Source organism: Pygoscelis adeliae, unplaced genomic scaffold (assembly GCF_000699105.1).
Source record: "Pygoscelis adeliae isolate BGI_AS28 unplaced genomic scaffold, ASM69910v1 Scaffold136, whole genome shotgun sequence".
Classification (NCBI taxonomy): domain Eukaryota; kingdom Metazoa; phylum Chordata; class Aves; order Sphenisciformes; family Spheniscidae; genus Pygoscelis; species Pygoscelis adeliae.
In genome coordinates this window covers 207,563-232,198 of record NW_008824901.1, presented here as the reverse complement: position 1 = coordinate 232,198, position 24,636 = coordinate 207,563, and the positions used below count along the sequence as shown (strand labels likewise).

Here is a 24,636-nt window from a genome sequence, read left to right as displayed (position 1 = left end):
AGCCCAGTTGTAGTTAATTTTATTGGAAGAATGATAAAATTGTATTGTTTTACATGAATTATGGCAATGAGTTACTCAGTGGTGGAATCTACAGACTAGACATCTTGTACTGGAGCTTGTCACACAGCCAGAAAAAGCATTATCATCTATTTAACCAGACTTCATTTCCAACATTATTTTCAGGATCATTTTTTCCCCGTGCTAATTAACTGCATTCACAGTTATACCACTATAAAATACTGCTTAATTTATATTGCTTAATTTTCTTCTTCTCTAAGCATTCCAAACAAGAAAAAATTAGTATATGTACAAAGGAGCTTCCACACTTTTTCCTGATACTTTGACAATTAGTTTCTTGCTTTTGAGTTGTATCCAATGCAATACTTTTATCATTAGTTGTTTGCATTACAACGTAAGATCACCTTACATTAAGATCGTCTACTCACTAGCCAAACAGTCCCCATCCTGAGAAGTTCACTATCAGCCAAGAGGAGGGAAAAGAGGCTACCTTTAAGAACTTAACCTTGAATTAGTAGACCCAACTTCCACAGTGTGCATGAGAAGATAAATTTAGAAATGTCACTCTTGTATCAGTTGACCCAAGAGCCATCAGCCTAGTCTCCCTAGGTTTAGTCACTATCTCTTCTGCATCTGTTCATATTGGGTGTTAGTAAGCTGGCAATTGCTCGTTTTTATTTCATTGTGTTGGCTTGTTGCTGGCCTTTCTGAAGCAGTACAAGAGGAAAGAAAATAAGACATTGTCTTCCTGCCTGACAATACGAAGTTGGTTCTAAATTTGTGTCTGCACCTTGAGCAATGCAGAAGATGCTGTCTAGGTATGTAGAGAAGGAACAGAACAAACTGGGAAAGGAATAGAAATTTCACTGTATGCTGAAAAGCTGAGCTAGCTGGGCCCGTCAGGAAAAGCAAACATTCGAAAGTTGATTGAAAAATACTTGCTTCCTTTTGCTTTTGGAACAAGAGACGAACCTGATCTGCCTTTGGCACATATCTAACATGGTAACATCTCAATAGTGCAGTCATAGATTGCTCCTCAGATAGGATTTTCAATCTATCTTATAAGACTAGATACTGAGTCTATGTATACACATTGTTACACAGGCAGACTAACTTCTTATTCAAGAGTTATACAAGAAAACTGTAGCTATCTGTAGTGTCAGTTAAATAAAGGTATTAGAATGTAGCCCAAAGTTATCACTAACTATGATTAAGAGGGATTAGGTCAGTCCCTGTATTACAGTACAGGTTTGTCAGAGACAATCTGTAGCACTCAGAGTCTTCTTCTCTTTAAATAGCAATACAGCAGTTTATCCAGAAATGTTCAATAAAACACACAAATTAATATCTATGCACAAAACCTGAGAATCAGACATATGATTCAAAAAGAAAGAAAAACCTTTTATTACCTTCAAATCAGCACTGAAGAAAACCATGGAAAATTAATAAAAAATTAATGTCATACAATGTGACAAGTTACATTTAGAACTAACAGAAAAACTGGCCACCACATAAATTATTTGTTGGATATTCTCTTTTATTCCTGTTCCTTAGATACCAGTTTTGAAATTCTCTTTTGCATCTATTATCTCACATTTCTCAGAAGGTGCTACACAAAGTTTCTCTTATAGGACTATTTCAATTTTGAAGTTTGCACTGTTCTGATAAGTCACAGGAGCCACTGGAGACCTGCCTACCTCCCAGCCCCAGCTGAAAAGATTTCTGTAATTAGACATTTTTCCTGTGTGGCTGTGTCTCTGGGCTGGCAAGACAATGAATGGAAAAGGATTTTTTGTAGATTTCTGTACTCTGGTTCTGAGCTAGCAAGAGCCCTCAGAAGCAGGGATACACAGTGTGGAGACTCCCCAAGAGGCTGCATGTAGCCTATTTCTAACATGGTCACTGCTAAGCTGCACCAAAACTGAAACTGAACTAACCGTGCAGAGTTCCTGGGGAATCTCTGCATTGAGATCTCACATCTCACAATACCTGCATGATGTCTGTTTTCCATTCCCTGACCTATCACAGTTCCCCATTATCCTTAATAATACACCTGACCACACATATATAACAGATTACTCCATCAACACAAATAAAAATGGAAAAGTAAGTAATTCCCCCAGAATTCTTCTCAAAGGTTTTTGTACACAGATGCAAGATGCAAAAATTCATATAGATGACTCTGTCATATCCCAAGTTCACAGTCTACAGCAGGGAAAAATCTATGTTAATGAAAGATTAAGTTGGTCTTTTTCATTTCCTTTCTGAATAATGACAAAAGAAAATAAATTGGGATAGGAATATAAATGACATCTCTGACAATGCTTGGGAGGTATGTAGTTCACTAGATACTTGAGAGACATATATGCTTTCTGTTAACTTTGTGATGATGGGCTGACTGAACATGCCTACAGTAAGAATAATTGTTCTAGTGCTCTTTCAGCATATACGGGGACAAGGATCCAAACCAGCCCTTCTGAAGATGCATAGTTGTGGAAGCATCTGATGGAAACAAACTAGATTTTTGTTACCCCATTCAGAGCCTCAGTGCTAAACCAGAATGGTTAATGTCATATGTGAGTTATTGGAAATGACTATTTCCTCTACACTTTGAACAGATTTTGTGTGATCTCATAACTCTCTTGCTAGGGTAAATAAAACGCTTTTTGCGCTTCTTTTCCAGTCTTTCATATATCTATTTCAAACATGCACAGGTGTTATGCAAAAAACTGTCAAAGGTGGGTCTTATTTGTGGTTTTCTCTTCTGGCTAACTCTAAGCATGACTTTTCTGGGCTTCTTTAAAGAGAAAACCTCCTGCAGTTCGGGTCCCCCTGACACGTGGCCTGTGTCAGGGCCCTGTGTGCACCAATAGGCCTTACTGGCCATGGCCAGTCTAACCTGGGGCCTCCACCAACACCCTCGCACCATGGGCCCAGTGGCTCCGTTTGAGCTCAGGACCGGGCTTTCAGTCCTTGTCTGAGCTATATCATATGTGTACCTGTCTCCAGCTCAGCTGGATCTGTTTTGTTGCTGTGGGCTTGCCAGGTGATCACTGGACCTGATCGGTGGATTGACTTCCCAGCTCGACCTTGGACCTGCTGCCTCACCACGACCTTTTCTGGTGATCTGGACTCCTGGTTGACCCCAGTTGCATCCCCAGGCCTGTCTTGTTCACCTCAGTCATGTATTGTGGGACTGAGCCCTGGCTGGTGAGGCCTCTGCCCTGCCTGCTATGTTACTGTGCTTGGCTCCTTGTCCTTTAAGCAGCAGTTGTCCCTTGCTGCTCCCTGGCAGCCTATTCCTCAATCTTTCTAGCTTCCAGATAGAAAACACAGCTTGACATCATGGATTTTTTTAAAAATACACTTAAGCATAACAACATACTGTGTATTTTAACTCAACGCAGAAGCCTTTGCTTTGAGCCCATTGACACAGCTGTGTGAGAGTACTATTATACCCCCTAGCTGTCCAAAACTTGCTTTTCTTTTAATAGCTTTTCTTGTTTTTCCTGGGTAGGCTCACTATATGCACCATATTATTCATACAAAAACTTTGCTATTACAGCCTCTTACTGACAGCGTCTTTGTGGAATTTTTTGAACTGAAAATGTGAAGATCTTCATTTCTCAGTTCTACCTATGACACCTAGACAACCCTCTCTTCTGCCCCTCCACAATGCAGCTCTCACAGACCTTCTCTTAGAAGATGAGAGGCTGCAAAGCTACATATGAGATTTTTTCTGTTCCAGTTTACTTTATGCCTAAATCATTCTAACTTCTTTAGTTCCATGATTGAGGCCAGACTGAAGCCTTAATACATGCCTGAAGTTAAGAATGGTTTTAGCTATTGCCTTCAATAGAGATAGTCCTTAATGCATACTTTTGTGCTTTCCTAAATTGGACCCCTACTGATTAAAATGAATTTTTGAACAGCCAATCATGGTGGATGATGTTTTAAAATGGAAGCTGTTTAAGAAGATAATTAAAAGAATAATTGCTACAATGAAGATTTAACATGTCTGGAAATGACCAAAATTATCACAGCTGTCTTCCATGAGTTTAACTTTCTTCTTTTTTGTTAGTAAAAGCCAAGATGTTAGAGATTTTCCGGCTTTACCATACAGTGGTGCATTTTTAGACTTGTGGCTAGACTGAGTGATCTTCAGCCAGCATCTGAGCCCACAGTCTAACATTCTGGTTTCTCTTAATTACCACTGCATCATATCTTATACAAAGTCATCTTTTTTTCAGTCAGTGCTGGATGGCACTTTCTGAAATGCATGTTAACAGCAACAAAGCAAAAAGAAAAGTTAGTTGCCATGTCACATGACGGCATCACACAAAGTTACATAAGATTGTTCCCTCTTAGTTATTAGTTGTATGTCAGTTTTGGTATACACTCAAATTAAATGTGGAAAAGGACTAGTTAAGGAGTGAAGAACGTATGCTGCTTGCCTTCATTAATATTCAGCCACGGTTTTTAGCTTCATTATGACATACTCTTGTGAACGGCTGAACAGAGCGAAAACCAGTTGCTGTGTCCACTGTGCCATAAAAACTTGCATGGCCCTTCCTTATTAATCGGCTTGGAAGATCCTTTTGATGACATACAAGCTTTCTGCTCTGAGCCAAGGTGCTTCTAGGAGAGTTGAAAACAAACCTAACTTGTTCTTATTGAATGTACTTAACACACTCATTGTCATTATGAGAATTAATAGGAAATTAATTTCACTGAGTTTGGGGCATATAAGAGCAGTGCCAGTCTGGCAATATGTCAAAACTGGATAAACAGTTTTAGATGAAACAAGACTGTTTATAAACGAAAAATTTTGATTTTATCAATCTCTTTCAAACAAAACAATTTGATATAAACAGGCACAAGCCTTAACTATTACGTTTTAAATATTAGTATTATTTGAAGGTTAAAATTTAGATAACGTTAATTCCACTTTTTAAACAGACTATGGCATAGGTTTAACTATTGGTGAATACACAGCTTAACGCAGATATAAATTAACTACAGTAGAACTGCATTAATTTTCAACACTTCAGATTCCGGTTTTATTACTTTTCTCACAGATCAAAGCCATTATAATAGCATAAGGGGACTGTGAAACAATGTGTTTCATTAAAAATCTTTTATATATCCCACTAATTTCTGTGTAGTCACAAAACTACATACACATTTTCCAAATTCTGGTCAGAGTAAAGATGACATACAAGTAATTCAAATACCTAGGCTTGAAAACCTGAGGCATAATGAATTGGGAATAGTTAGTATCTTCAGAAATGCTGAGCGTTGTGTGTCTAATTTGCTTAAATCCCTTAAAAACCTATCTGATTTCAATGAGATGGCTTCTAGCAAATATTCCAGATTTGGTCCTATGTAAAATGTATGGTTTTGCATAGAATAAATCAATATTTCACATATGATTTTGTACAACAGGAGATTTAACCTGTAACATTTTATACATTTTACGTAAACAAGACTTGGCCTTGGACTAGGTTAGAATGATGACTTCAAAAGGAAAGCAGAGCTGAAGACACTTTTTACAATGATGATTGTTTTCTTGCACCCTTTCTAAACACTAGCAAAAGATTTTTGAAAGGGCAGATAAATCAGTTTCAGAAATATCAGTGCTGGCAACTTATCCTTTTTCAGAATTACTGCTTTTAAAAAAAATTGCCTAAGGAGGCTTCATGAGAAATCTAAATTATTTTATTAACACTGAAGGATTTACTTGAGAGTAATCCAAAACTAAACGTAAGAAGTCTCCAGCATAACATCTTTCCAACTTCCTGTCTTGTTTCAGTAACAGCTGTCAAGTGCCATGAACAAGCCATGTTTAGTTTTTAGGCTGGCAAAATATATGTATTAAAGATATATATAAAATCTGCCAGCCTCGGATATAGGTTGTGTAAGACTGAAGAAAAACCAATTACCTGAATTAGGGTATATGTGCAGGATAGAAATGTGGTGAACTACTCTGAGTCTCTGGAGGCTTTTCCTTGCAGAGGAATCTAGTAGAAATAACTGAATACAATAATTACGACAATACAATAATTCACACCATCCATTGCAGCACCAAATAAAAAATTAAAAATTAATATATCAAATTATATAAACATAGTGTGATGTGCATTGAGGGCATAAGCCATTCATTTCAATTAAGGAAGGACGTTTTATTATCTCTAATGGGGATAAAAGTGAACTATGTTGGAAGTAGATCTTGCTTATTTTTGTGTTATAGCTTTCCTTCATAAAAGAAGATGTGAGAAAAATTAAAATATGTTAGAGGAGATCGGAAATTGTTGAGTGGAAGTAGATAATGAAATCAAAAGCAAAACAAGGACAAGCGTTCGAGGAGGAAGACATTAATCAAGTCAAAAGCTGCCATGAGTGCTGAATTAATAAATGAGACCCCTAACATGAAGATAACTCAGTGAATGGAGAGAAATTAGAGGTGATGTGTGATGGGAGAAGAGAAAGATGGTACCTGGTTAAGAGAATGAGATTATGCTTTTACGATGGAAAAGCTGTAACATTACTTGTGAGGTGCAAGAACCAGGTGGAAATGAGTTCAGTGAATAAAGTGACAGGATATTAGGACAAGGGAAGTTCTCTCATTACTAGAATAAGAGGAAAATTGCAAGGAGAGTGAAGGCATGAAACCCGAGTGCTGGAACTGGAAAAAGACAAAGTTTTCAGCAGTATGAAAAAGGTGTATTATAACATACTGGAGAGGGTCCAAAGGAGGGTCAGGAAGATGATCAAAGGGCTGGAGAACTTGCCTTGTGAGGAAAGACTTAAGGAGTTAAGGTCTTTTCTTCCTGGAGAAGAGAAGGCTCAGGGGGGACCTCATCACAGTATTCCAGTACTTAAAGAGCAGCTACACAGCGGACGAAAGCTCTCTCTTCGCAAGGTGCCACATGGAGAAGACAAGGGGCAACAGATAGAAGTTGCACTGGGAGAGGTTTCATCTTAATATAAGAAAGAAATTTTTTACATTGAGAACAACCATTCACTGGAACAATCTCCCCAGGGACGTGGTAGAGTTCCCATCACTGGAGGTTTTCAAGATGCGATTGGACAGGGTGCTAGAGAATCTCATCTAGGCTTCCTTTCCCACGAAAGGTTGGACCAGATGATCTTTCAAGGTCCCTTCTAACCTGGGCTGTTCTACGATTCTATGGATGTCTTTACTAGGATTTACTGACTTTACAGTGGTGCAGGCCCCCTGTGGAATTCAGATGTATAAACAGATTCCAGAGTCACCTATGCCATCAGATTCAACAGGCAGTAACTGAAGTACTTTGATGGAGAGCTGAGGAAGGAATTGAAAACATGAGAATCAGTAACAGAAGCTTTCTCTTTGTTCCCTCCATTGTCTTACGAAACTGTATTGACCAGCACTGAATTTCCTTCTTAGATTGTGGGCAAGCCTGCACAGCTAATGCAGACTAGCAGTGGCTTTCACTGCAAGCTGCCAACCACTGGAATCGCCTAAGCAGACACAAGTAGCAGCAGTAAAATCTTTCTAAGCAAGCTCATACAAAAGTGTCATCTTCATTATTCAACATCTCAACAAAAGGCATTGGCAACACTGAAATAGCTGGTTTTATAAAATTGAAATTTAGAGATGAGCTATCTTTGTTTGAATGCAGTAATTGCATGGTATTTTAAAAGAGCATTTTTTTTTATTTTACCAAAATGCATAGTCCACATTCTTCTTACATGCTGTTATGGGAAGATGGCGCTTAGCTTTTCTAATAGTCAAACATGGCTTTGCAGAACAGAACATTGTTAACAATGAAAAGTGGTGATTAGAAAAAACTAGAGGGAAGAATTTTAGAATATTTTCAAATGTGGCCTCTCTGTGGTATGTATTTTTATACTATGTTTTAAGGTCTCAAGTAATAGAAAAATCATACAAAGGTAATACAAGTAATCTGAAATCCACTACATGCAGTTCTATTTTAACTCAGCAATTCACACCAAATTCTTTCACCACACTAAGAATGAATTCAGGAAAATAAATATCCAAGGAGGAATATGGATTTAATTGTTATTGCTGTTACATTGCTAAAATAAAACAGCTGTGATCACACACTCAGATAAAGCCATTGTTCAACAAATATTTTTATTAAACATCTCTGTAGTGAAGATGAGTCCAGCTCCCCAAGAGTAGAGCAGACCGCTTCCTGGACCACCCATTGCTCCCTAGGTAAAACAATTCATGCAGCTGTTGGGGGGTGGGGGGGAACTTGGTCAGACACACTGGACGCTATGGCAATTCATGTTTGCTCACTGACATATTAAACTATAACAACTGTATTTTAACATTCAAACTAATAGACCACAATCTTTTTTCAAATCATTAATTTGACCACTAGCTAATGACAGCAACGGTGTTGCTTATATGGCACCTTCCCAAAAATAACAATGACCTGTGTAGCCCACAGGAGAGGAGTCTCAGAAGACTAAGGTCAGCTGATTACAGCAGGCAACGGGGGGAAAGCAGGCACATAGGAGGGTCAGAGGTACAACAGGAGCAGTCAGGAAAATAAATTGGCCATGGTCATACAGCAAATAAACTGTGTGTCAGAGCTGTGAATAAAATCCAGAAGTCCCGATTCCTTGTCTCTCTGCTCTATTGCCCCAGTCCTAACCAGATCTTCTCTCAAAATTACTTTCTAATATAGACAGTCCAGGAGACTGAAACATTTTTCCTATCTACAAAACAAATGTAGCAAAAGTTATATAAAGGTTTCCTGCACACAGCCACTCCACCATTTATGTTATGGACAGAAAGACTTTGTTAATAAATATTGTACATTTCCTCCAGGTCAGCAATCAGAATGTCTGAGACTGCAGAATTTGTCATTTGTCTGTTTAAGAATTGCTGTCAGGGTATTTTCAAGAATTATTCAAACTTAAATCTGAGTCACCTTTTACAGGGGTGTTTCCTTCAAGTTCTGCCATCAGTCAGTCTGTGTTTGCTAGATGTTGGGGGTATTAGAGGAGTTCTAAAAGCAGAAGACCTTTTCAAGCCCAACATTTATAAATATTCAGTATTGGTTAAGACTTAGATCACTTTTCTGTTTCAGTAAAATAATAAAAATCTCATATTCAGACCAGAGAGAAAATAGCCAAGGAAAGTATGAAGGTTGATACTCATGAAATTTTCTATATAGAAGAGCTACATAATCTACAGGAGTAGATATTATAAAGACTTAAAATTGTGAAATTGTTTCTAATTTCTAATTGTAAACATGCACTGTTTACCACAGAATGTGCACTGTGGTTTTTCCAAACAGCTTTTTAGCAAACCAATTAAGCAGCTGGTCTTATCTAAGACTTAAAAGTGCCAAACAAAAAACATTTAGGATGGGCTCCAAATTACTGGAGTCGAGCCATTTCAAAGCGTATTAATAAGGTTTCCTAATAACACATCAGTCACTGAATACAAGTGCTCAGTTTTAATTTAAGGCTTTATCAGCCATTTGGAACATGGAGCCCATGGGTCAGGTCTTTAGTGGTGCAAATCTGAACAGTTCTCCTGTAATCCACAATTACACAAGTTCAGAACGGGTCTAAATATTTAAGATGCCTGTTTTAAACTACCTGATTGTATTTGTATTTCGGTGAGATATCTGTATACGTATTAACTGAAGAGAGTTTCTTAGTCTAGAAAGTTTGCTTCATAAAATGTAGGTTTTTCTTCCCCGTTGCTAAGTATTGTCTTCCGTGGTAGAGGCTTCCCTCTAGTGGACACTTTCTCTGATCTTTTATTTGGAAGGTTTTAGTAATTTAGTGGAACAGTTGTACAATACATCCAATATCATGTATTTGCTTTCTGATTTAAAATAATTAAAAGGACATGCCTGACAGGACTTAATTAGTGCCTATACAATGTTTCTTGAGGACCTTTAAAATTATTGCAGCAGTCTCAAGACCAGTTACTTCAAACGGTAATACAATGTAAAACTTTAACAAACAGGTATGTAAACAGGTATGTAAACAGCAAAATCATGTCCTGAAAAAAATAATTATTGATTCAGTAGTCCAGGGAAGTGATAGAAGGACAAGAGCAGTGTTGTTCTGTATTGACTGGCTGCTCTTTCACGCACCTATCAGTGCTGATCTAATTAATCTCCAGTCTGTTTGTATGGGCTACACTTACTGTCGCTGTCAGTATCCTGTTATTTAGAGGAGGGCAATAGATTGATACCCGACTTGCTTGGTGCACTGGTTTCCTCAAAACATTTAACTTTAAAAAGATGCACTTGGGGCTCCTATATGGAACAAATACATACAGACTCAAACTTTTTTTTCTTTCCTATGGGAGTATGATCACACAATTTACAACTGAAAAACCATCTAAGGATGCCAAATGGCTACATTCTATTTCAATTATTCAGCAATGACAAAGGGCTGTCTTAGCATGAACCTTTCACCCGTGATTTTTTCTTTCTTCAGAATGTGACAATAAAAACATTCATTGTAGCAGTAACTTTCATAATGCAAATCTCAGCCCACTAGTAATTGAGACCACTAACACATTTATTGGATTTTAAAGTACTTGCCAGGTGATAGTGGTATGTGGTTACTATTACGGTTCTATGGAATTCACTGAGAATCCTAAATTCATTCAAACAAATATGATCTGGAAAGCAGTTTTCTGAGTTTCAGACAGAGTAAGCAGAGGCTTCTTGAACCAGCTTAAAGTTTAATGAAAGTGTATGTTTTCCCCAACACTAAACTTTTTATTCCAAGTCTCCCAGAGTTCCAAAATCTACTTTTTTTTCCCACATGGGCTGTTGGCCTGACTATTTCTCATGAATCCTTTCATAAAATTTTGGAGGCCACACAGTAGCCTGTCTGTCATTTTCCATCTATGGGGATTTTAGTAGCATACACCTATTTTCCCAGTTCAATTTGAGGAATCTCACTCCAGCCAAACAGATGTCCACATCATGAAGCAATGTCACAACAGTCTCTTTTGTTGTCAGTTTCTCTAAAGAGAAAACAGTACTTGTTAAGAAAATTTAATAATAATATAACTATATAATACATGCATATATATGTATGCACCCCTTATGAATGAAATTCTTCTGCTCATTTGTAGCTCAGACAATACTCTCAATGCAGTAAAAACTCAGAAATAAAGTCAGTGGGAGGGATTTTCTGCAATTCTTTTCTGAAACAGAATTAAACAGGACTTTAGAACTGGGCACAGTTCAAATCAGATCAAACAGTCTGGTGCCTAAAGGAGACACAAAGATTTGCAAGGTCCAGTGTATAATTTATTAAAATGTGAGTAATGTGGGATCAAACTTGCCTCAAGTAATGGCTTCAGGGATTTATAAAAGTAATTTACATAACAGAGGTGGTCTTCTAATAGACAGAACCAAAGCATACATATTACACTTGAGAATATTTTAAGGTGGCCTGTTCAGAGAGAAGGCTTCCTAGTATGTGTGATCTGCAGTCAAGGTTTCCCTATAGAGAATAAGCACGCAAAAAACAACAGAATATAGAGAAGAACAGAGCATTTAAAAAAAGGGCAGACCTAAGCTGAGTGCTACAAATCATATCAGATATGCACACAATATTTATTTCTTCACTGTAATTTGAGTAACTGTGCTCAGTTAGACTGCTGGAAATTGTAAACTGAGATAGTGCCAAAAATTAACCCCTTCATTTGAACGAGGTTTAAAACAAGTAGTCTCACCCATACTGTTGATTTTAGCAAAACTACTCTAAATTCTGTTTAAATGTGGAAAACTACAAGAGAATCAACAAACAAATGTGAAACCTATACATGTCTTTTTTTCCTGTAAATAAATAGAAAAAAAAATTATTTAAATCCTAGAACCAGTCATATAAAGCTGTAGGTGTGATACATGGGCAATCAGTATGAGCGATATCGCAGCACTTCATATTCTATTATGGCATCATCCTCTCAGGGCTCTCTAGAGCACCAACATCCTTTCAGGGCAGCTAAATTACACTGGGTTGAAAAGCTCAGGAGAGGGGAAACATACAGACTAGTCTGAGAGTCCCCTCCTTTTCTTTCTCTCGCTTTAACCACAAGCACTTATAAAGGCAATGTATGTTTGCATGAGTTCCTCAGCAGTGCTGCTGTTCACCTTCATTTTGGCACCTGAGAATAAGGAAGGGAGAGTATCTCTGCTCAAACAGTAGCCATCACTGTTTACATGTATGGTTTTTGTTAATGTTTCCTTTCAAAGGAGGATTTTGTTGAGGAAATTCTCCAGGTTTTTGAACACAAGTTACTACTAACTAGAAAGGAGGGCCTTAAACTAGGAATTAGAAAAGCTAGACTTTTCACAAGATAGGGAGCACATATGTAAGGTAGGGAATATGATAGGGAATTTATAGAAGGAAGGTATTGCTAGCTGCATAAAATAGGGGCCAAGTAGCCTCAAGGCATTAATAGTTCCCAAATAGTACTACTATTTTACATATCACTGAAAGTTGTGGATATGCCCATTAATCCACTTGGAAGAGCATTTCTGCATTATCCCAAGTGTTATCAGCCATGATCTGAAGAGCATCTGTAAGATTACAAAGAAACGAGAAAATTTTTCTCTCATTGATGTGCCCTCTCCCCAAGAAAACACTAAACTAGTTGAATTAATAAAATGTACCCAATCTGGTAAGAACATTCTGTAACATGTTGTGTGCAAGCTGGCTTTAGCTCATTTTGTCAGAGGATTAATTTTTAGAAATCTAAGACTTTCATGTTAATCCCAGATAATAGTGCAGTTTGGTACACTAAAATAATCAGATTAGAGCGAATGTCAACGCAATTTGATTTTAAATGATGTGGAGCATGTTACTGGAACTATCACCCCCTCATTTTATGAAAGGATGACCTGGAAGAATGTCAGACAGGGTTCACCATGTCTCAAGAGCTGCAGACCTCTGCTTCAAGTCATCTTTAAAAATATGGCTTTGTTTATTCAAATACTGATTTTTGACAGCAAGTTTGCGCAATAATTTTAAAAATATGTGGACTTTATGACAACAATGGATGTACAAATATTGTGTAAGAAACTGGTATATAAAATTACCTTCTACACATATACCACTGAATTACCATCTGCTACAACCAAATACCTGATTTATGTTTTCAATAAAAAAACCACTACCCTACCTAGTCCTTCCCACTAATTTGATTCATGTGCTTCCTTTCTGCATCTCCCTTGTTCCCCATACCTTTACTTTGATTGGTTGCAGCAGGGCTAATGCCTATTTTATTTCTGGTTAATCTGATTAAGTAAGAACCTGGGATTGTGATGTCAGTGCATTAGTAGAAGGAAGTAATGCTTCCTGCAGGGAGGATGGCAATTTTGACCTTTTAGAAGCAGGTCATGATCTGACTGCAAGATGAAAATAGAGCAAGACAAACTGCAGTAATAATACCAACCCATTCTCCGGTAGCATAGTTCAAAGTAAGATTATGGCTCATGGACTGCAGGTAAGAAAGCATAATGCACTTATATTTGGTTATTTGATTGAAGGGAGCTTTGGCTGTGGGGGAGAGGTTAGCTTCAGCAAAAATAGTAGAACGTTAGAAAAACTGACTAATGAAAGGCCTTGTTACTTATATTTACTCAGGAGAAAAACTGGCTTTTGGAAGAAAGGCATCTTAATAGACCTGATTTTTTTACAAACTTATGGCGTTATTTATTTGACTTTAATATAACCATATTCATAATCTTTCATTCTGTGTTGATGAAATAATACTTATTTATGAATCTCTTTATTGTGCATAATTGCTGTAGTTCATTTTGTTGTTTTTTCCCCCCTTAAACTCAGAAACCTACATCAGTAAGCGAACAACAGATGAGACCGAATTTAAATTAAACAACTAGTTGCTCAAGTTATAAGCTTGTGATTTAAAAATTTAATGACTTTGTGTGATAGTTTAGTAGACTGCTTTATTATAATGGGATGCTGCTGTATTATTTAGCATGTGCCACAATACAAATGCTTTTATGAGCCTGTAAGGTATATGCAGCATGTTGCTATGGTGATGTGGTGCTCAAACTGATGCAATCCTTAAGGCTCTGTTCATGAACCTTTCAGCAGACCTTAAATAGTGCTTCACACGTAGCAACAAAGAAGATATTAACGTAGCAGACATTGTTTGCACAAAATAGTCTCAATGAGCATAGTTGTTAACCACGTAAAAGGTACTAAACTGCACTGTTGGAGTAGCTATAAGCAGTACTCACTATGCACATCTGTATGTTTCAAGATTAGCTTTATTCAATAGCTACATTAACATGGACAGAGCTTATCCCTCACTTGAGCTGAACCAGTTGTGATGTCTCCCATCAAATGCAGCAGGAAGCTAAATTCATTGGCAACAAGGCCGAACTTTAACTCGTTGTGCAGATGAAAGCCCAACTGCAAAAGCAAATTGTAAGGCTGAAGTCCATTAAATATGGCGACCAGTATCATGATTGGGCAAAAGAAAAACTGCTCAAGTCGCAGGTAGCACAGTCATTGCATTTCAGTTGCAGTTATGCAGAATGCAATAGAGATGGGGATCGGGGGGGGGAGGGAAACAAAACCAAATAACTTACCCTACAGCACTTTTTAAACTGTGTCTCATGTCAGTGACTATCCTTAAAGGTGCTTTTTCTGTACTCCAAATGAAAATGATGCTTATCTGTTCCAGTAGTCTTAAACACTTTTAACTTTGACCAATGCTTCTAATTATGTCCTATTGTCACTGCTTCTTGTTGACAGAATCCCATATCCTGTATGTGTATTCTGTCTGTCACCACCAGCAACCTCACACAGGCAGAAATTAGCTCATTTCAAACTGGCCAACTGAGTTAATATAACACTCAAACAACAATAAGCAGTTCTGCACTGCATTAAAGTCTGCTTATAGATGCTACTGTCTAGCCTCATGTACAGCTGGTATCAGTGTAACTGTCAGTATCTCTTCCAAGATTAATAAAGCACAAACTTAATTTGAAAACAGTCCTTCACCCAAGCTTTCACTTTGCTGACTTCAGCCATGAAGAAAATAGTAACTAACCAGACAAAATAGTACCGCTGACACTCTAAACAGTGCTCAACTGCAAGGCTATTCTAGAAGTTTAACTTGGAACACCAAGGCCTATCAATTTTGAGTACTTGCAGAATACGGTTAGTTCAGCCAGAATGAGATTTTACATGCGTTGCCTTGTACTATGATAATCTGTTCTTGGAAATTCTTGTTAACACCTGTCTCTCTAGTTTTTATCTTTAAACAAAGTGGGTTATTTGTGGCCAATTTAAAATAAATGGCAGTAATTGATTATCTTATTTTTGTGGCTGCTCTGAGTTTTGCAAGTAATAACCTACTCCTGTTCCCTACAGTCCATTTTTCCTTTCTTCCTAAGCACTCATCTCTCCTATGCCAAAAAAGGACAATTAAAAACAATTCATCTGTCTAAAGAGTTTAGACAGGTGTTAACTCATTTGTTAGCAATGCTTTATGCTATTATTGCCTAGTTCATAGATCTGTGCCATTAGTGCCCTGGTTTCAGCTGGGATAGAGTTAATTTCCTTCCCAGTAGCTGGTACAGTGCTGTGTTTTGGATTTAGGTTGAGAGCAATATTGATAACCCACCCATGTTTTAGTTGTTGCTAAGCAGTGCTTACACTAGTCAAGGACTTTTCAGCTTCCCATGCTCTACCAACTGAGAAGGCTGGAGGTGCACAAGAAGCTGGAGGGGGCACAGCCAGGACAGCTGACCCCAACTGCCCAAAGGGACATTCCATACCATGGGACGTCATGCTCAGTATATAAACTGGGGGAAAGCTGGCTGGGGGGCGGTGACCACTGCTCGGAAACTGGCTGGGCATCGGTCAGTGGGTGGTGAGCAACTGCATTGTGCATCACCTATTTTTTATATTCTTCTATGATTATTATTATTATTTTCCCTTCCTTTTCTGTCCTATTAAACTGTCTTTATCTCAACCCAGGAATTTTACTTTTTTTTTTCCGATTCTCTCCCCCAACCCACCAGTGGGGAGGAGTGAGCAAACAGCTGTGTGGTGTTTAGCTGCCTGCTGGGTTAAACCACAACAATTAGGAAGCTACCAAATCCTTGGTTTTGAGGCCTGTTTAGTAAAATCAAAGGATGTTTCACAGTTGGTACAGGGGTGTTACACATGGTAAGTCTGAGGGAAGAAGATTTACAGTCTCAGCAAGAATACTGAGTAAAACCACTCCTTTAAAACTTTGCCTTCTACTGAAACAGTTATCTACTTCATTGCTCAGTAAACAGACTATATGCTGTTAGGAACATATGCTTCACCAAAGAAATCTGCATAATGCTGCACTCTTATATTCTGAATTATACTGTATTGAGTTCTGTTGTATGCAACTGGTGTGTAGTTAACCTATTTTGCACTAGTGAAGCTTTGAGCCAGCTTTGAATTTTTCTTTCAATTAGTTCTGTATTTTTGAACAATAACAGGGCAACATTAGATGTGACAATCTCACTAATCTGAGTTTTTTCTTAACTTATTTCTAATACTTACATACTAGCCCTCTTATTCACAGTTGTTTCTATCTCGTATTTTTTCTTGCCTGCTTTTGTACCTCCACTTCATAAATTAACAAAGACCAAAGCATCCATTATGATCTTGAAGGGTGGTAGAATCCAAAGATATAGATCTGTTTGGGGTTAACAGACTAATCAGAAGAAAGCCCAAATGTGTAGCCCAAATGAGAATATGTAACTTCTAGACATCCAGACACCTCTGGGTGCAACAGCCTGGAGCCAGCGTGCTGAAAAAAGAACTGTAATTCTAAAGCCTGATGGCAAAAGGGTTAAGGCCCTGATCTGTGGGAAGTAGCTATGGCCTCTCCCCAACCATGCCGAGGAGCAATCTGCTAGCAGGGCAAACAGCACAATGAGCTGAACTGCAGCTCAGCAGGTCTTTGGTTCCCACCTATGGGCACCCTCCACAGCTTCTCTGCTTCCCACTACCATCTCAAAGCTTCTCCTTTGGGGTAAGTCATCTCCCCCGTCCTCTGAGACAGCTGATGGTTGGTATGTGCTTACCTCTGTCAAAAGTTCAGTTGTGCATTCACATTTAGGAGACTGTTTTCTCTTTTACACAATGGAAAATGATGGTCAAGGTAGTGCAGCATCCTAAAGTCACCTGCTGACTGGAGATCAAGCTGTAATCCCAATCTTTGTGCCTTAAATCTTAATTCTTATTTGTCTACCACATGAGCAAGCTACTGTGCTCTGCAGGAAGGGAAATGGAGAATACAAGGAGGGGGGTTGTTGTTGTTGTTTTGGAGTTTTTTTGTGAGTTGACGATGGTTGAGAATTTCTCTTATAATGACTAGGGCAAAGTAATTATCCATTCACATCTCAGACAAGCATACTAACTCCTGAATTATCAGACAGATTGTGAATTGTTCTATCAGAAGGTTCAAAAACTCTCAGATATATTTTTATTTTGACACATTATTGGGGGGGTTGTGTGGAGAGGAGTCTTTCTCTGCATTATCACAGACTGGAAGATGTTTTCCTGTGTGGCTCTGTCTTTACTCTTAGACCTTTTTCCCTTTCACTTGCAGATAAGAGATGAAGAAAGTGGCTATAATAAAAATTTGTTTTGCATTCCTAAGCATTATGAAGAAGACTTAGAAAGAGTCTTCATTCCTCATGGACTCATCCTGGACAGGTATGAGGGTAATCAACAAAGAGTAGCGATAGTGATGCCAGTGATCCATTTCCCTCCAAATGAGAAGACTGATGCTCTACCCTGCATAGCCCATGAGAAACATGGAAACCCTGCAGCTATAACGCTTGTGTTCTGGAGTTTAATACAAGAGGAGTTTTATGGAGAGGATTCCTCTACAACCCCAGTTAAGTTTCCATGTTATCTCGCATACATTTAAGCTTTCCTATCCTGCATCATTTAGATATATGGATTAAATCAACAGTATGTCTAGTGGAGTAGGCATCATCTTGTGAACTGCAAGTATATAACTAACTTTCCTATGTCTTAATGTGGTTATAAAAACTTAACAGCAAGATCAGAATTTTAACTTGGAGTTTGCTTAATATATGGATAAACAAATATGATATGCGAAACACTTTAAAGGATTTGTTTTTTTTTCCTTCCAGGACAGAACGTTTGGCTAGAGATATCATGCAAGATATGGGAAGCCATCACATTGTTGCGCTCTGTGTCCTTAAAGGAGGCTATAAATTCTTTGCTGATTTGCTGGACCATATAAAAGCGCTAAATCAAAACGGTGACAAATCTGTGCCTATTACTGTGGATTTTGTTAGAATAAAAAGCTACTGTGTAAGCAACTTTCTTTTCCTTGGAAAATTGACTCTCCTTGAAAATTGACAATCCTATTCAGATTGACATTCTGAATACTGATAGTTTACATGAAAATTCCACAAAAATTGAGTTTATGCATATATCCTGTTCAAAGCAACTTAATTTATTACATACTGAAAAGCAACTGATTTACCGATCTGCCCCAACGATCAGATGGATATTGCATATTCACTGGAATGAACATATAGCAGAACACTGAACATGACAAAGCCAGGGTCAGGTCTCCCAATGTCCTCCTCCTCCAGCCCAAAGCTTCCATACAGGTTCTACTCTGTCTTTACCATGGCACCCTTTGGTGGGAGGGAGTATGGAGAGGAGTTTAGCATCAGAGACTTGCTATTCTCTCTCTCTGCATTATATTTTTTTTATTCCTACAGATAATATTAGAGAGATGTGTTTTCATAATCTATGTGTTGCGGAACAGGTATCTTTTGCCTGAATCAATCATAGTTGGCCTGAGCCAACTACTGTAAAGCAATGACTTATGCTATTTTTTTGTTTTATCTTCTCCCCTCTTTGAAGGCTAGAGCTCTGTGCACTGATCAGAATTTATCCCATGCGAAATACAACAGTTTACAATCCTATAAATGTTTCTGTGGAATTCTAAAATAAATCTGTGGTAACAAAATAGCTAAAAGCGATGATGTCTATTCCATGAATATGGATGTACTCTTGTTCTATGCAAACATCTTCACTTTCTCCTCTTGCTCTCAGCAGCTTAAAAGCTGTTTTACTGAAGGAGTGCTGTGTAAAGTTGCAAGTGTCATTTAATAGGCAAAAAGCAAGAGCATCACACCATTCATACACATACAAGATAATACTTTTGAGCATGTTTTATGTGACTTCCCTATCTTCTTTCTCCTTCTAGAATGATTCACCTACAGAAAAAATCAGTATTGTTGGAGAAGAACTGTCTACGCTAAATGGGAAGGTATGAATTAGCATCTTCAGCTTTTAAGGGGAAAGAACAGTTCCTGTGTATCTTCCAGGAAGTCCATCTTTATTAAGATTTAGATACTACGTATTTACAGCCACTTAACACTGGTTTAAAATGCCATGCTTTGAAACAGAGAGTAATTCCCACTGATCTCAGTGGAAACTTAACGCGATCAATACTGAATGCTTCTAAAGGTCCTATTCCACTTTTTATCCCACAGCCCCCAGAAATGAACCATCTTAAACTGACTCATGTAGTATGGTTTTAGAATGTCATTGCTATATATAGAATAATATATAAAACCTGATGTAGGTGGCTTTCTCAAATATTTTATGCTTCTATAAATACTTACAGAATGACTCTTCAGAAAGGACTAAAATAATGTAAAAGTAAAGTGACAAGCTCCTTTGAAAATGAGTTGCAACTTACTTGTAACTGAAGTTTGTAGGGCAAACTTTTCCTGGCTGTATAATTCACTGAATGTTGCTATGTAAATATTTTCTTTTCTTTCTCTCCCAACATGATCTTTTCCAGAATGTGTTAGTAGTAGAGGTAAGTAGAGATTGGAGGGGCAGGGGGGGACACAACACAACATGGACTTTTTTCTCCCCATTTTGCAAGCTAATACCTATTGCATATAAAACAACAACTAATTATGTTACTGTGCTGCCAGGGTTGCTGACTGGTTTTTATGCTTTAAAATAATCCACTGACAGTCTGTTTTTTCTTTCAGACTCAGAGGATAATTTATTTTTTTATCTCTTTCAGGACATTATTGAGACTGGAAGAACAATGAAAGCGCTACTTTCAAAACTAAAAGACAACAAACCAAAGATGGTAAAAGTTGTAAGGTATAATGATGTTGGCCACTTACTAGTGTATTGTGATGAGAAGATACAGCAAAATCATTTAGGTGAATAGTCAGTGTATGCTGGTGGGTGTGTGTTTGGTTTTTGTTTGGTTTGAAGTTTGGGGGGAAGAGGAAGTAAAAGCAAGAAGCAATCCTTGTCCAGCTGGTGAAAAACTAAGTATTTATTAAACTGGGAAACTTACATACTCATTTTAACAATGAAGGTGGTAGTGCATAAAAAAGGTTTCCTGGCTCTTTTTGCATAGTCCATAAAGTCTGATGGATTCCCTATTTCCTATATCCTTATGATTGAAGGAAATTCAGCTCTTTTCATAGGTTTCCTAACACCTTCTTAGTTGCCTCAATATTAGAATGACAACACTCAGAATTTTTCTTAATATCCTCAGTCATACAGGTTTTCAGAATCTAAGAGTTTGTCAGCACTTATTTTATGTACCAGTTATGCTCCTCCTAGTGAATGTCCAGGAGCTTCTCAGTTTCTTCAGAAGAGCACAGGAAAAGCAAGAACGAATATGACTTTGTGGAAGAAATTGTAGCGACATTGCAGTTTGTCCTCTTCTCCCTGCCCCTGCCGCCCCCACTAAAATCTTTACATGCCACTTGAACTTGCTTACCTGTCTGTGCTATTCTAGTTTGCTGATACATTGCTACATGAAAAAAATAATTATTTGGGACACAGAATTGAAGAGAACTAAACGTAAAACAATAGTGTCATTTGGACCTTCAGAATGAACCTAGATCAGACCTTTTGCTTCTTCCTCAATTATAATGCTGAACACTACTTCTTTCTGTTACAGTAATCTCATTGTTTTAATTTAACTGCATGATCGTAGAAGCTTATGGGGAGGGGTGGGAGAAGTGAAGTATACAGCTTAGAGCAAGACATAGTTTAAAAAACATAACCTTCCTTGCTCTGCCTTACAGCCTGCTCGTTAAAAGGACACATCGAAGTCCAGGTTACAGACCAGACTGTAAGTATTGCGTTTTTCTGGTTGTCCAAAATACAATCTCATAACTTCACTTCATGCAGTAAGTCTGAAAGCTGGCATATAAGTTTCAGGAAGGCCAAGAGAAATGGGGAGAAAATACCTAAACTTGTAAAGTGATGGCCAGCTATCCCATGCTGAAACCTCATGACAACCTTCCCCCCTCCCGCCCTCCGGTTGGTCTGAGTGCAGGTTTGGCTATTTGTTACCAGATACCAGAAACGGAATCAAACCTGAACTTTGTATTGTTTGACTTTGACACTAAAAGGCATTTGTTTTGATGCTGCGTTACACTTGCCTTGTTTTCAAACTGAAAATCCCTACTGAGTTGCAGTGCATCATGAGACTACCTCATAAGCAGGTTTTCAATAATTACTTTGTTCTTAAAATACATTCTTTAACACTTTAATTGTACTACTAACTGATGGGGATGGTATAGATTCTAACCTCTGTCATCAATTTACGGTTCTGATTCTTAAAGAAGCATGCTAAGTACCTTGAAAGCAAGATGATGTATTTCTTAGGTATTACTCTTAAATAGCTGAAGCATGTGTTGAATACAAACTGTAGTTAAAAGCTATTTACACCACTCAAGTATAAAAAGAATTGTATTTTGTTACAGATATAGGCTTTGAAATTCCAGATAAATTTGTGGTTGGATATGCTCTTGATTATAATGAATACTTCAGAGATCTAAATGTAAGTACATACATGTGTGCCTCAACTGTTACCTGTGGTAACAGTTGTATATGTAACCAGCAAGAATATTAGCTTGTACTAGAAGCTTCTCAACAATTAACAAAACTTCAAATCTGACTAGAAACTTCCATTAAAAGGGCAAAAACATTATTAACGTGCCAAGCTGATAATTCAATGCAAATGCATAAGAACTTGTTTATGCCCTACCTTTTTATGAATCTACTTCACAAGTCTCGTGGCCCAGCCATGCGGTACAGTATTCTCAGTCCTCCAGGATGGCTGGCAGCATACAAGCTGCTGGCCCCATCTGAAAAGAAAGTAACTTCTAATTTTGCTTTGATTTCATATTTGTCTGTCTTACTGAAATCCTATGTTGCTCTTTTCTAGCCAAGTCTTTAAGATGGCTGTGTGGGGACTGTGTGTGTGAAGGTTTTTCCTACACTATAACATGTTCATCAAGATCTTTTTTTTCTTTGTTCCATTATAGTCTCCTTAGGCTGCACTGAGTAGTAGACTTGGAAAGAGCATATGATAGAAAGAGCTGATCTTTTTTTTTTCCCTCAGTTTTCAAAAGCACCTTCTTAAATCTGGTTAAGTGGAAAAGTTTTTCCCTTGAAAGTCTTTTTAGTAAGACAAAACAGTTCTGTTAAAGACACATAATGGATCTATGCAAAGCAACGTGAAGAAGGATACAATAATTGAACAAACCTGACCTCTTCAGAATATACAAATCTATAAATTACAAATGAGCTTGGAAGCAATATTAACATCTAAATTTTACTGCAAGTAGTAAACTTGCAGCCAAACTAGCAAAGATTACTGTTCTGCTGTGTCTTCCTTACAATGCTAGGAATACGACTGAAAATCATTCTTGCATTTTCTTTGAGGGTAAAGATTAACTAAAGTTTTACTTTTTTTTTTAGCACATCTGCATTCTGAAAGAGAAAGCGAAAGAGAAATATAGGATCTGATAACCTCAGTCTTCTGGAGCAACAGTTCAGTGGCATGTACAGCTGTGTAGATGAATAATAAGTAATCTACTAATTGTGCTCTTCACTGAAGAACTACATTTTCTAAAGATACTATTCTATATATTTTTCCTATAATGATTATGTAGAACAGCTTAAAGGTAAGCAAGTCCTGTTCAAGATTCAGTGAAACCTGAACAGAACACTGGCCACAAAATGGGTATTATATTCTGCTGGAATCACAGGGGACAGAGTGGACATGTACATGTGTATGTAATTATGTTTGGGTTTTATTTACTATATTGTCCTGGTTTTGGCTGGGATAGAGTTAATTTTCTTCCTAGTAGCTGGCATAGTGCTGTGTTTTGGATTTAGCATGAGAATAATGTGGTAACACAATGATGTTTTAGTATAAACACTGCTTAGCAACAACTAAGTCAAGGACTTTTCAGCTTCCCATGCTCTGCCAGTGAGGAGGTGCACAAGAGCTGGGAGGGAGCACAGCCAGGACAGCTGACCCCAACTGGCCAAAGGGATATTCCATACTTTTTGACGTCATGCTTGGTATATGGGCTGGGGGGAGTTGGCTGGGAGGCAGCAATTGCTGCTTGGGGAGAGGCTGGATGTTGGTTGGTGGGTGGTTGCATCACTTGTTTTTCCTGGGTTTTGTTCTTCTCTCTATCGTTGTTTTACTTTTCATTAAAATTTATTATTTTATTTCAATTTTTAAACTGAAAATGCATGAGTTTTCTTACTCTTTCTCTTCTGATTCTCACCCTCATCCCACGGTAGGGGGAGGGTGAGTGGCTGTGTGGTGCCTGGCTGCTCTCTGGGATTGAACCACAAAGTAACACATTGTGTGTGTATATAAACTGCAGTCACTTTTATATGTGAGCTTGCGTGTGTAAATATATACACGCGTACTTCATGTAACAAATAGGCTGAATAAGCATTTAAGGAGCAATTTAAGTCAACTGTACAAAGTGCATACCACGTGGAAAACACATTTGGTTCTTTAGCTTAATGCAATGAAAAAAGTAAACATTAAGGTAACTACACTGAGATTAGTTCTTATACATTCCATGTAACCTGGGGTGCTGTGTCTTGTTTTTTGAGGGAAGAGGTCACATGTTGGTTGTACCATTGAGGTGTTACTTGAAATGCAGGCGACACCGATTACTAGCTGTTAAGACTGGATGATAAACCATTACAGCAGGAAATTACTTCTGCTAGTCATGTCCCTAACGAGAACTGGAAGTTAAATTTTACTGCCCAGAAACTGCACCAAGCTTGAGCCAGTCTCTGACACCTCACTGCTTCCTACCTGCACTAAATAATTAAAGTAAGTTCCGAGACCTTGGGTTTTTTTCCCCTCGTAGGGGGAAAAAGAGCTAGGCATCTGTTTTCAAGAGGGTCTGTTGATGTCCTTTAGCTTTTGAGAGTCCTGAGCTACAGCTGACCAAGGCTTTGACCGGTGTGCCATGGCGCTTTCCAGAGACCCCCGGGAGCTGGAGGCTGTCATGTCATGTTATCCGACCCTCAAAGCGCCTGAGAGGAGGAATACTGGCGCCTGTATGAACAGAACCCTTACCTAAGGCAATGGGAACGGCTCATACTGGAACTCAGCGCCAGCCGCTCGCTGCCGCCGCCCTTCACCCTCTGAGGGCGGGCGACGGACGCCGCTCGGCGGGGCGGGGCGCGACGCCAAACCGCTCGGCGGGTTTCTGTTTTTCCCGGCTGGAGCGA

The 24,636-nt window shown here is 38.2% G+C and overlaps 1 protein-coding gene across 1 annotated transcript; it reads left to right on the top strand.

The window, feature by feature from the left end:
* The first annotated feature begins 13,507 nt into the window (after nt 1-13,507).
* On the top strand, nt 13,508-22,893 carry LOC103917652 (hypoxanthine-guanine phosphoribosyltransferase-like). Its single transcript, XM_009324838.1, has 9 exons — nt 13,508-13,525; nt 17,651-17,757; nt 18,204-18,387; nt 19,298-19,360; nt 19,901-19,918; nt 20,135-20,217; nt 21,162-21,208; nt 21,846-21,922; nt 22,846-22,893. Exons 1-9 carry the CDS (start codon nt 13,508-13,510, stop codon nt 22,891-22,893), a joined length of 645 nt encoding a protein of 214 aa, XP_009323113.1.
* The last annotated feature ends 1,743 nt before the right edge of the window (nt 22,894-24,636 follow it).

What these genes read in the sequence shown, in the direction of transcription:
- LOC103917652 (XM_009324838.1), top strand. An exon ending in AAGATGGTAAAAGTTGTAAG is followed by an intron (nt 20,218 to 21,161) that starts GTATAATGATGT and finishes TCTGCCTTACAG; the next exon opens with CCTGCTCGTTAAAAGGACAC. An exon ending in AATACTTCAGAGATCTAAAT is followed by an intron (nt 21,923 to 22,845) that starts GTAAGTACATAC and finishes TTTTTTTTTTAG; the next exon opens with CACATCTGCATTCTGAAAGA.